This window comes from Nyctereutes procyonoides, unplaced genomic scaffold (genome assembly GCF_905146905.1).
Source record: "Nyctereutes procyonoides isolate TBG_1078 unplaced genomic scaffold, NYPRO_anot_genome, whole genome shotgun sequence".
Lineage (NCBI taxonomy): Eukaryota > Metazoa > Chordata > Mammalia > Carnivora > Canidae > Nyctereutes > Nyctereutes procyonoides.
In genome coordinates this window covers 20,354,930-20,368,271 of record NW_026575049.1, presented here as the reverse complement: position 1 = coordinate 20,368,271, position 13,342 = coordinate 20,354,930, and the positions used below count along the sequence as shown (strand labels likewise).

The window sequence follows — 13,342 nt, the reverse complement described above, 5'->3', positions numbered from 1 at the left end:
GAAGTAGTATCCTATTGTGGGTTTAATTTGCATTTCTCTGATGATGGAAGATTTTGGGCTTGCTTTCTGCAAGGTTTCAGTGTCCAGTGTAACCAGGACAGGGGTGGGCTGGGGGTCCGAGTCAGCAGATAGTATCCTGGAGGGGCACTCTATTTTCTGGCCCCTTGGGTGGCTGAGCCCTCCTCTGGCAGCCACACAGAGAACATGCATGGTCCTCCATCCAGCATGAGGGATAAGCTGGCACACATACACAGTTTAAGCTGTTGCATTCTTTTCCTGGGCCAGCCTCCCCGCCTCCCCCCACCCCTCCACCCCCATCATTATTCTGAATTTGTTTTCAATGCCATCATGCACTAGGAGTTTTAGCCAATTGTGTATGTATCCGAAATGATAGATAGTGTCATTTTCTATTTTTAAAAGCTTTCTTAAATGATGTCATGCTGTGTATATTCAAGGTACCCTTCATTGGTACGTTTATAAGTTTACCGATCTTGATTCTCGTAGTTCCTTTGTGTTTACTATGGTTAGTATTCTGTTATATGTGTATGTTCCAGTTTGTTTATTCATTATTCAGTTGATAATGGATATCTAGGGTTTTCTGGAATTTTTTTTTCTTTTTAGTATTAGCGACATTGCCGAACCTGTCTCCTGTGTCCTTAGGCAAGGGTTTTCCACAGCGTGTACCTAGAAGTGACATTATGTCATGTCTGTCTGCTTTTCGTAAGGAATCACTAGGGTCCTCTTCAAAACAGTGAATTACTGTAGTGTTTTAAAGCAGTACGATTTATTAAAAAGTTTATTGGTTAACATTTTTTAAAGAACGATTTCATTATGTGGAATGAGGTAGGTATGTATGTTAGTTGACACTTATTCTTTGAAAATGGCTTTAGCCGAAGCTTGTTTTTCTGTTTAGCTATGCAAGACCAGATAAAAGTGCAGTTTTAATAAGATAAAATGAGATGCCTTTTAGTCTAAGCTTGAACTTTGCTGGAACATTTTCTGCTCAATAAACACAAGTAGTGTGCCCATGAAGAATTAATGTGTTTGTGCTGTCCTGGGAGGGAAGGAGCCTGCACCTTGGGCTAATGCTTCAAGGCTTGTAGAAATGACTTGTGTGTGGTGGGCAGAGAGGCCCCACTGCCCGATGGTTTTGAGCCGTATTTGTGTATTGAGACAGGAGGGCAGGGTGCAAGTGAACAAGGTAGTTGGGTAATATTGGTGAGTGCTATCTGTAGGTCCCTTGGCGGTAGTCAAGCTGCTGCCAGTTATGGCTGTCTCATTTCTTCCTTGTTCTTATTCCCACTTCTGGGACAAGGAAGCTAAAGCCTAGAGCAATTATACAGGCCCTTTGATTCTTAAAACTGGAAACTTTTTTTTTTTTCCCCAAAGATTTTATTCATTCATTCATTCATGAAAGACACACAGAGAAAGAGAGGCAGAGACACAGGCAGAGGGAGAAGCAGGCTCCATGCAGGGAGCCCAACGTGGGACTCGATCCCGGGTCTCCAGGATCACACCCTGGGCTGAAGGCGGCGCTAAACCGCTGCACCACCCGGGCTGCCCCAAAACTGGAAACTTTCCATCAAGGTCAGGGAATCCTCCAAGAGATTTCTAGAAAGGGACCATGACAGAGAGGTCAACAACAAAACCCCCCAAACCCTCCTGGATTCTGTGGGTTAGGGATTCAGACTGGTCACAGGGGATGACTTGTCCCTATTCCATGGTGTCACTGGGAAAGTTCAGAGGCTGGATGGAAATCAGAAGGCTGGTCACACACACACATCGAGGTTGATGTGGCCGTCAGCTGGGACGTAACCTGAAGCTGTTGGCTCTAGTGCTTCCAGGTGAGCTCTCCATGCGGCTAGCTTGGGCTTCTTCAAAGTCTGGTGTCTGGGTTTCAGGAGAGAACCCAAGAGAACTAGGTGGAAGCTGTGCTGCCTTTTAAAAATTTAACATCTTCATTGAAATTCATGTATAATATGGTTTGCCCATTTAAATTCGCATTCACCATTCCTTCGTTCACGGGGTGAAAATCAGTGGCATTCATTCTGAGCAATGAATTGAATTCTTTCATTCTCAGAAAGAAGCTCTGTAGTCTCTTGCTGTTACGCTGGCCTCCTATCCTCCCCCCCCCCCCAAGCAACCACTTGTCTACCTTTGTCTCTATAGATTTCTGTTCTAGACATTTTCGTGTCAATGGGATCGTGTAATAGGTGTTTCTTTATGACCAGCTTCGCACACTTAGCGTGCTGTTTTCAGGGCTCTTCCTCAGAGCATGTGCCAGTGCAACACTTTATAGCTGAGTACTTGTTCTGGGGAATAATGTTCCACTTTACCGGGTTTTTGTTCTCGTAGAACATTACATATGCCAATTCATTGTTTTGTTTTTATAAGCAAACGTTAAGGTTCTTACGAGTTTGGAGTCCAGCGTGCTTGTCTTTGCCTGCCTGGTACTCCTCATGATGCCTGTCACAAAGCGGGGGCCATCAGATGCCGATTCAATTTTGCTGAAAAATTTTAGAATATAAAAGAACATTTTCTGTAATTAAAATGTGCCATAGGCACAGGAATGTAGGAACTAATGGAAAACTGAAAAAATGCCCCAATATAGAAGAATCTTCTGCATATTGAAGATAATCAGTAGTGAAAAGGGTAGGTTTTTAACAAATAGGCATTGGAGCAGTGGATTATTATTATTTTTTTTACAGCTTTATTCTACAGTATGTAGCAAAAATAAAATAAACTCGAGGTGACTCAAAACTCAAGGGTAGAAAATAAAAGCACAGAAGTGTGGAACAAGAACACGGTTGGATATTTACACCATCTCAGTAAATGTTTGTGTGCTCCCAAAACTCGCATGAAGCCTTAACACCCAGAGTGAGGGTGTAAGGAGGGTGGGGTCTTTGGGGGATGAGGAGGTCCTGAGGCTGGAGCCCCCTGTGGTGGGATTAGGTCCTTTATAAAAGAGGCCCCATAGCGCCTCCCTGCCCTTTCCACTGGGTGAGGACACAGCGAGCAGGTACCAGCTGAGGCCCTTGCCAGAACCTTGGTCTTGGACTTCCAGCCTCTAGAAACGTGAGGAACAAACGCCCTTGTTTATAAGCTGCCCTGTGCCTGGTATTTTTGTTATAGCAGCTGGAACAGACTAAGACAGGTAGGGGTGGGCTTTTTTTTTTTTTTAATAAATTAATTTGTATTGGTGTTCAATTTACCAACATACAGAATAACACCCAGTGCTCATCCCGTCAAGTGTCCCCCTCAGTGCCCGTCACCCATTCACCCCCACCCCCCGCCCTCCTCCCCTTCCACCACCCCTAGTTCATTTCCCAGAGTTAGAAGTCTTTATGTTCTGTGTCCCTTTCTCATATTTCCCACACATTTCTTCTCCCTTCCCTTATATTCCCTTTCACTATTATTCATATTCAGGGGTGGGCTTTTTTAAGTAGAGTCCTCAGAGGAGAGCCCTGGGTAATGCATACAAGTGAGGTTGGCTTAACCACAGAGACCTTTAAGTTTCCGTCAGCCAGGAAGACAGATTTGTCACCTGGCACTATTCTGTTCCATTCTGGTTTTCTGTTGCTGCTGTAACAAATCAGCACAAACCTATAGGCTGATAGTGCACATTTATCTTCTAGTTCTGGAGGTCACAGGTCGGACATGGGTCTTGCTGGGCTAAAATGAAGGTGTTGGCAGGGCTTTCTGGAGGTCGTAGGAGAAGGCTTTTCCTTAGCCTCTCCAGCTTCTCTGGGCTTCCCACAGTCCTTGGCTCGTGGCCCCCTGTGTCCATCTTCACGGCCAGGAGTGTAGCCTTGACCAGAGCATTCTTCATACCCTCGGAGGGAGGGAGAACTTCTAAGGACTCAGGGTTAGATTGGGCCCACTTGGCTAATCCGGGGTGCTCTCCTAGGGCTTAGATCTTCCGTTGCATCTGCAAAGCCCCCTTTGCCGTGGGAGGTGACACACACACGTTCTGGGATTGGGATATGACATCTTTAGCCATTATTCTGCCAACCACGCTGCCTGAATGACAGCAGGTTTTTACTAAGCAGTGAGAAGAGGGTGAACACCCCTTAGAAAGATGGGCAGAGGGTCTGAATAGGCAGTTGACAGAAGTAGCACAAGTGCACAAAAATATTGAGAAATTGCTTAACCTCAAAAATAATTGAGACACATGACCAGCATTGAGGCCATTTTTCTCCCATTAAATTAGCAGTGATTTGTGGTCTGTCCACATGGCTGTGGGGCACGTGGACGGACCACCTGTGGCAGTGTGCATCACAAGCCACATTGGTTAAACGAGTTATGGTGTAGTTATGTGGTGGGACCTTCCAGGGAGATGGCACCGGCCACCAGTGAGTTCACTGCTGCTCATTCTATTCTATGACTTTTATTTTAAAATTATTTTTTCTATTATGATTTTTAAAAAAGATTTATTTGAGAGAGAGAGAGAGTGAAAGAGATCACAAGCAGAGGGAGCGGTAGGGGGAGAGGGAAAAGCAGGCTTCCTGCTGAGCAGGGAGGTTTTGTAAACTCCTGCTTGTTGCTCCCAATGCTGGGTTAGATCCCAGGATCCCAGGATGATGACCTGAACCACGGCGCTTAACCCACAGAGCCAGCTAGGCGCCTCTTTTGATTATGACTTTTAAAAACTTTAAACAATTGGAAATAATTAGAGATTTATAAGGGGCTGCAGAGAAATGTGTGGCGAAATCTTGTGTGCTTTCTCATTGTTATGTTTTTACTTTTTAATTATTTATTATTATTTTTTCATGAGAGAGAGAGAGAGGCAGAGACACTGGTTGAGGGAGAAGCAGTCTCCCTGTGGGGAGCCCAATGTGGGATTTGATCCCTGGGATCATGACCTGAGCTGAGCCAAAGGCACTCAACCATTGAACCACCCCAGCACCCCCATTGTTTTTATTTTTTTTTAATTTTTTAAAGATTTTATTTATTTATTCATGAGAAACACAGAGAGAGGGAGGCAGAGATACAGGCAGAGGGAGAAGTGGGCTCCATGCAGGGAGCCTGACGTGGGACTCGATCCCGGGTCTCCAGGATCGCGCCCTGGGCCAAAGGCAGGCGCTAAACCGCTGTGCCACCCAGGGATCCCTCCCATTGTTGTTTTTAAATTTACTATGTAGCATACTTTTTTTTTGTACTTGCCAATACATGTAAATAAATGCATTTAAGTAAGTTGGATGGTAACAATATAGGGAAACCGTCGTGATGTGTTACTTAGTGAAAAGTAGGATTTCATTCTATTTTTAAAAATTAAAACATTTCTGGGTGCACGAAAGGCCTCTGTTTCTGCATTAGCGTTAGCCTGCACACCCCCGTCACGAGGTCCGCAAAGCGTTGCATGGGGATCATAACGGGCCGTGTCACCGCTAGTGGCTGAGCCGAACTGAATGCTGCTAGTGGCCTGCTTATCCCGTGTCCTGGGGAGGGGGCGGCTGCAGCGGGCACCCTGCAAGGCCATCTGAGAGCCGAGCTCTTGCTCATCTTCCTGCTGTGCCCGCATCCTTGTGTGGTTTTATAACCTCCTGCTCGCTCCCCGGGGTGTGAAGGCTGGGGAGCCCTGGGCCTCACATCCGTCCGTGTTCCCGGCAGGAAGAATGGGGGAGCCAGGGGAGCCAGGGCCCGAGGGTGTGCCTGCTCGGCTTGGCTCCTCCAGGCAGACAAGGAAGGGTCTGTACTACTTGTGACTGACCTGCCCTGGGTCACGGTCCCCCCTTGCCCTGGGTGGACGTCCCCCGTGGAGGAAAGGGTGTGGCTGGGGTCACTCAGCTGACCACCCCAGGCTTTCTGCTGTGGGCGTTATTTTGTTTCCATCTGTTTTCCAAGTTTACTCTGATGAGCAGAAGACTTTATTTTTAATTTTATTTTTTAGAAAATACTTAGAGAAAGCGAGTGCCGTAGTGGCGGGGGAGCGGCAGCAGAGGGAGAAGCGGGGAGCCCGTTGCAGGATTTGATCCCACGACCCCGGGATCACGCCCTGAGCCGAAGGCAGACACTCAACCACTGAGCCCCCCAGGGGCCCCCAGAAGACTTTTATAATAAAACCATTGTGTCTTAAAAAAAATACATTTAACTTCTTTTTACGATTCTGCATTTTGAGTTTGGACACAATGGCCCCAGAGGAGAACTCCCAGGCGAGCATGTCAGCATTCATTCTGGGTGCTGCCGGTGGCGCTCTGTCCGGGGTGGGCGCCCGAGGCCCTGGTGATGTGGTCTGAGGCCTGTTGGCAGGGTGCGCTGAATGCCCTGTTGTGTGTGTGGTGAGGGCTTGTATGGCGCCATTCATCCCTCCCAGACGGGCCCTCGGGACCCGTGGCTGCTGAGGGAGGGTTGCTGGGACCTGGTCCTTCCCCGGGCCGGGGGTGGGCTCGTGGGGAGGCCGAAGAGGCTAATCGGTTTTCCCTGTCTTTAAACAGCATCCAGCACGTGTATGGCGCCCAGCACCCCCCTTTCGACCCACTGCTACATGGCACGTAAGTGGGGCCTGCGCTCGGGCTGCATCACATGTGCTCTTGGGAGCCCCTGGTCCCCCGCCTGCTCCCCGGGAGTCCTGAGGGGAGGAAGGCAGTCTTCCCTCCAGCAGATGTGTTGAGACCCGGCGTGGCTTGTCCTCTGGAGGAGGGCAGATGGGGAAGCCCAGCCCGAAGTGGAGGGGCCCGTGCAGGAGAGCACGTAGCTGGCACCCCCTTAGCAGGAGGGGGGCCTGGCTCCTGTTCACTGTGGTTAACTCGCCCCTTGCCCTCCACTGCCCTCTCTGCCCAGTGGCCTGGGGCTCTCCCTGCCTGTGGCTGCGCTCCTCCACCTGAGGCACATGGGGTGGTGTGGCCCCGCAGGAGCACACTGGCAGGTGTTACAGGACACACCACGGGGCTCTTGCTTGAGCTGTGCTGTGTCCAAGTCCATACGCCTGAGGCCTGGGTTGTGGGAACAGCCACTCCTGTGGCTTCCACCTGCCTTAGCAGGTTTGTGGGCACCTGCTGACGTGAGGTCTGGGGATTTGGTCTGAAGGCCATGACTGCTGTCCTGGGCTTCCTCCTAAATGGCTTTTGTCACTGAGCAGAGACTGCTCAGCGGGACTCCCTTTCGAGAGCCTCTCCCTCTTGCCACTGAATCCTAGGAGTCCTCCTTGGTGGTTCTTCTTGTTGTTTTTAAAAGATTATTTATATACCTATGAGAGAGAGAGAACATGAGCACAAGCACAAGCTCGAGTGGGGAGGTGGGGTGGAGGGAGAGGGAGAAGCAGGCTCCTGGCTTAGTAAGGAACCCGATACAGGACTCGATCCCAGTACCCTGAGATCATGACCTAGGCCGAAGGCAGATGCTCAACCACTGAGCCCCCCCAGGTGCCCCAGGAGTCCTTTTTAGGATGCCTCTTTGGGTTGCTCAGTTGAAGCTGAAAGTTTGAATGTACACTTTTCATCTGGAGGCTTCTTTCTGCCTGGTTTTAGGGTGAGTTTTCTCCAGCCTCCGGGAGGACAAGTCAAGTCTGCCTTTTCTTTGCAGCTTGCTCAAGGCCACGCCCAAGGCACCCAGCACCCCCGTGAAGGCCAAGAGAATCAGCACTTTCCAGGAGTTTGAGAGCAACACCAGCGATGCCTGGGATGCTGGTGAGGACGAGGATGGGCTCCTGGCCATGGCGGCAGAGAGCCTGAGCAGCGACGTGGTCATGGAGACGGCCAACCGCGTCCTGCGCAACCACAGCCAGCGGCAGGAGCGCCACAAGCTGCAGGAGGCTCCAGGCCCTGAGCAGAAGCCAAAGCCTGTGGCCGAGCCCCCTTTGGTCCCAAGCGGTGACATCCGGCTGGTGAAGTCCGTCAGCGAGAGCCACACATCCTGTCCTGCAGGTGGGCCGGGGGCACGAGGACATGCAGTGTGAGAGGGAAAGAGGCTCGAGTCCTTTCTCTGCGGGACGTTACAGGGGTTCTGTTCTACATGTGGCGGGAGCTCATGCCCTTGAAAGACCTTGAGGTTGTTAACCTGCGTGCCTGCAGGCCTTCCTGAAGCTGTGGACTTTATTTTGTGTTCCCAGCAGAGGGCGTGGTGTGTGGCTTTCATGGGCAGGGTGTGAGGGGCCCACAGTGGGCACGAGGCCCCGGGGGACCCTCACTCCCTTGGCCGTGTGCCATGGTTGTTCCAGGGGTGACATTTCCAGCTGTGGGGCCAGGCCAGCTGCACATTCAGAGGCTGTACCTCCTTTGGCCGCTTCCCAGGATCCCCCCAGGGATACTACACGTGGGCTCAGGGTCTGTAGGGGAGGGTCTGGGGTTCGGAATTGCCCCATTTGGGTTATAAACTTATATCCCTGTGCCTGATGCTCAGTGGCCTTCCTGGAGCTCATTACTTTTGCTCTTTTGGTTTTGGAGGGCCTGTGATGTAAAACAACATAGTTATGTGAAGAGCCTCTGTGACGGGTCAGGCCCTGCTCTCAGGGCTTGGGACGCCCCAAGGAAGTACCTGCCCTGGAGCACATGTTCTGGCGAGGGAGACAGACGCTGACCTATGCGTGATCAGTAAGGAGGCCTGAAGTGTGCAGGGAGGTGACACGTGCCATGGGTCGCAACAGAGGTGGGACGTGGTCACAGAGCAGGCCGGACCTGGGGTGTAATCTTAAATCAGACTGCCAGGTCGCCCTTCTGAGAACGTGACGCATGAGCATCAGTGAGGTGAAGGGGTGAGGCGTGGGGCTGGAGGGGTCAGCCCTCGCAGCCAGAGGCTCACCGACTCCCTCCCCCAGGGTCTCCGAGGGTCAGGGGCTTGCCCCTTGTTTACAGAGGACAGAAGAGGGAGTCGTGCAGCCTCAGCTTGTCCTCCTGGGACACACGGAGCTGGCGTTTGTCCCTCGTCTAGTTTTCAGAAACACTTCCCGGGAGCTGACTAACATTTAGAGCATCACACGTCTCCGTAGGCGAGAACGCTGTGAATTAGCTCCTTCGACCAGTTTTCATATTGGGATCTAAACTATTTTTCTCTAAAATAGGTCCAACTTCAAAGTATTTGAGCTTAAAAATGGAAATCCCGTTAGGGCTCCTGGGAGCGCTCAGGGATCCCTGGGACTGACGCAGTGCTAGCCGAGCGCCCCTGCCCAGCAGTGCCGTCAACCTGTGTGCCTCTTCAGGCCAGCAGGCGCCCCGAGTTCCTCTGCCCTTTGCTGTGCCCCCACCTCCGGGGCCTGGGTGGAGCCTCTGTCACTCCTGCCATTGGAGCAGTTGCTGGGAGGGCCTCTGCTCCCCTGGAGGTGGGGGCCCGTCCCTGCTGAGTGGGCTGGGTGTCCAACTTGGGCCGCAGAGCTGCCCTGGCAAGAGTACCACAGGCCCATGGTGTAGGCTCAGCAGAAGGCTCTGTCTCAGTCCTGGAGGCTCTAGCCGCCCCTGACAACGAACAGACCCCTCAGCTTTGCAGCCACTTTAGTAGGAGAAAGCTTATGGGGGAGGCGTGGGGGCCATGCTGAGTGGTGGGTCAGGGTTTCAAGTCCAGGGCCTGCTGCTAGCTGCTGGCCTCGCTGCAGAGAACAGGGCTTCTCCCCAGTGATTCGACCCCCGGGGCACATGAGGTCATGTTTTAGGACCTTTTTGGTGGTTACATCTGGGGTGGGGAGTGTGTGCTCGTGGCGTGAAGTGGGCGGGACCATGGGTACCTGGCTCCCAGGAACTCTCCGGCCCGACTGCACAGTGCTGAGGGGGAGTGGGCTGCTCTCGAGCCCAAGGTGGCCTCTCAGGGAGCTGACGCCACAGGGGGCTGGCAGTGGTGGGCAGGACTCATGAGCCTGTGTTCAGTCCCCTTGGTGGCTTGTTAGTCCTGGGGATGGCTTACTCGGTGTCACAGCTAAGACGACTGTGTCAGTTCTTGTTCTTGCTGGGCTGGGCCCGGTGCGGACGTGTTGGCTGGCAGTCGAGTGGGGAGACCCGGGGACAAGTCTTTCACCTCCGTGAGCAGGTGGGAGCCTTGGAGCGGTGGATAGGACCCAGAAGCACCTGGGGTAGAAGGCCCAGTTTTGTTTAGGAGGGCCAGGGGCATGTCAGGGAGGCTTCAGAGAGGAGGTGAAGGAGGGTGAGGTTCTGGGCTCAGGAGTTGAGGGCATCCTGGCCGAGGGGAGGTGCCGGTGGGCTGGGCTGGCTGACTGCATGCTTCATCTGTATGGTTTGTACCTTCTCCGAAGGCGGGGACCGTGTCCCATTTTCTTTGTTTCTCTTTGGTTTCCTGTGTCATTACATAAATGTCAGTGAGGAAAAGTGAGCTGTCTTCAGGGCCTGGTGACCGTGGGCTCCCCCCTCCTCCACGCCCTGTCCCACCCTTGTCCCTGCATGGGCCACACGGCCGTGGGCCAGGCCAGGCCTCCATTCAGGTGAGGGACCTGTGGGTTCCATTTCCCGTGATTGCTTGAAGGAGCAGCGTTGTGTCATTTGGAAAATCCTGGACACTATGTTTTATGGTCTGGTTGGCACGCTGCTTGCCCTTGCCACTGCCAGCGTTTATGTCGGATGCCTGTCCTTTTACAGTGCGGCTCTGTGGGGAGCCCACGTCACCCCACGCAGAGTCCACAGGGCCTGTTGGCTGCCCTCAGCTGTGGCCTTCAGTGCTGGATTGATGGCGGTTGAAAGTTCAGGGACGGCGCAGCAGGGGGGCCCAGGCTGGCCTTCCCCATGCTGCTTCTTTACTTTTGATCGTCTGATTTTCTTCATCAAGTCTGAGAAGCCTGTGCCTTTGTACCTGAAGTCAGATGTCCTTTGCTTGACTCAGGGTGCCCCTGGCCGAAGGGCAAAGCCCGCCTTCGGCCGTGGAGGGCTCAGTGGACATGGCCGGGGGAGGACCGTCTCCTTGGCTGACTGTGACCGAGCTGGACACTGACGGTGCACGTGAGACCCACTCCAGGGGCCCCGGAGGGGTTGCTGGCTGTCGATCTTCCTGCTTCCTCAGGGGGCAGGTGGGGGCATCACTGTGTTCTGCCCAGGAGGAAGTGGTCCTTATCTGTCTGCATAAATGACACGGGTCTCTCTAAGATGGTAGATGAGTAAACCCAGCACGTTTAGTCCTGCGGGAGAACGTGGAACTGTCCCTCCGGCCGATCGTCTTTCCTAGAGAATCACGACTCGTCTTTCCTAGAGAATCACGACTCGGTGGAGTAGGAGATCCCGAGGGCGGGGAGGGGGGTCTGAGCACCGCCACCCTGGGCTCCCCGAGGCAGGCACATGGGGAGGTCTGCAGGGAGGGGTCAGCCCTGAGGAGGGCTTGCAGGAGCTCTCTCCTCCACGCCCACTTCTGCAGGCGTTTCTGGAAGCTTAACTGGGCCAGACTCTGCCCGGAGGCCGTGGGCCGTCTTGCTTCTCCATGGCCCGTCTTGCTTCTCCGTGGCCCAAGGGTTTCTGCGTGAAGCCTTTCCCCTCTGTTTTCAGGCTCACGAGTCTGCTCTGCCAGCAGGAGGGAGCTGGTGGGAGTCTGGAGGTGGTGGCCAGGAGCCCACATGTTTGCTTCACACTGTTTGTTTCTTGTCCCCTTTCCTGGAATTTATTTTCTCCACTGGTTTTTTTAAATTATTTTTATTTTTTTTATTTTTAAAGATGTTATTTATTCATAGAGACACACACAGAGAGAGAGGCAGATACACAGGCAGAGGGACAAGCAGTCTCCATGCAGAGAGCCCAACGTGGGACTCCATCCAGGGTCTCCAGGATCACGCCCTGGGCTGCAGGCGGCGCCAAACCACTGCGCCACTGGGGCTGCCCCTCTCCACCGGTTTAAATTCCAGTTTTGGGGGATGTCCAGGTGGCTCAGCGGTTGAGCGCCTGCCTTCGGCCCAGTGCGTGATCCTGAATCCTGGGATTGAGTCCCACGTCGGGCTCCCTGCATTGAGCCTGCTTCTCTCTCTGTCTGTGTCTCTGCCTCCTTCTCTGTGTCTCTCATGAATAAATAAAATGTTAAAAAAAAATACATTCCAGTTTTGGAAGATGTGGTTGGTCCTGGCAGCTCCTTCTGAGTGACCTGTTGAGCCTCGGGCTCTCTCCTATGGCTCTTCCCTGTCTCGGGTTGCTGGATTTAGTGCACTGTGTCCCCTTGGCACTGTGTGTCCCTGTCGCAGGGTGCAGGGTCGGTGGGCCGTCAGGCGCGGTGGTGGGTGGCACCCTGGGTTGGGGGTAGATGTGCCTGCAGCCCGATGCCTCCCCCTCCCCCCCAGCTTGCAGTGGCCTCTAGCTTCCTGTGCTTTGTCTTGGTGATGGCCCCTGCCCTGCCTCCTTCCTGGGGCCTGGGGAGATCTGAGGGCTGCAAAGAGTCCTCAGTGCCTCTGGGCACGTGTGCCTGTGTGCCTCGGTGGCTTCCTTCTATGCTCAGGCCCAGGTGATGCCTGCAGGCACGCTCATCCCAGCTCTACATCAACAGACCCTGGGATCGTGTCACCTGGGTCTGCTTTGGGGGCACCCTGACTCTTGGTGCACCCTGAGATGGTCTTGGGTTTTCTGTGTGTCATCCTGCTTCTGCGTGGGCCCCTACCTACTTTCCTCGGGTATAATTCTGTACCGGGAAGCCAGTGGCTTCATGAGCGCTCACTGATCTCACTCCATGCTGAGTAGCCCGGGTCTGCACTGCCCAGTGGTGGAAGAAGGGACAACTGTGACACGGTGGCATTCACAGAGGGCAGGTGGGAGCCTTCCAACTGGGAACATGGTTGGGGGGGTCCAGGAAGCCATCCTCACCGTGTGCTCTCTCTCTCCGCAGAAAGCGCCAGCGACACTGTCCCCCTGCAGCGGTCCCAGTCTCTCCCACACTCGGTGACTGTCGCACTGGGTGGGACGTCTGACCCCAGTGCCCTCAGCAGCTCAGCGTTAAGTGAAAGAGAGGCCTCTCGGCTTGACAAGTTCAAGCAGCTTCTTGCCGGCCCCCACACAGACCTCGGTGAGTCCCCCGCTGGGGGAGGGCACGTGTGCCTTGTCCTCTTGGTGCTTCGTGCCCAGGCTCCCATGTGTGGTTTACTTTGTTGGAGGGTGGTCTGTGTTGTGCCAGGAAGTCACGAAGACGGGAGTTGTTTGTCCTCGAAGGTTACTCTAGAGTGTTTTGGTAATGGGCTTCCAAAGCAGTTGATCTGGCATTTTTCTGTTCTTTATTCCTTAACGCCCCCATTGAACTCCTTTGGCTTCTCAGAGCTGCAGGGCCAGCCAGGCAGCCATGCCTACTCTTCAGAGTGTTCTGGGGGGACAGAGCTGGTGACTGGTGTCCTGATCGCTGCTGACTTCACCTTCCTTTGGGGGCTTAGTGTCGGTGTAGCTGTCGGTGTAGCACGTGACAGGCCGTGAGCACCCCGGGGAGCCAGGGCGGGGCTTGGGTGGGCAGGCCA

General features: G+C 53.3%; 1 protein-coding gene across 1 annotated transcript in view; it reads left to right on the top strand.

The window, feature by feature from the left end:
* The window catches only part of TBC1D22A (TBC1 domain family member 22A), a 333,790-nt gene that overhangs the window by 17,558 nt on the left and 302,890 nt on the right, over positions 1–13,342 (top strand). The window contains exons 2-4 of the mRNA XM_055328852.1: positions 6,435–6,491; positions 7,522–7,862; positions 12,727–12,903. Coding sequence (XP_055184827.1) covers positions 6,435–6,491; positions 7,522–7,862; positions 12,727–12,903 — 575 coding nt within the window. The remainder of the gene's footprint in view (positions 1–6,434; positions 6,492–7,521; positions 7,863–12,726; positions 12,904–13,342) is intronic.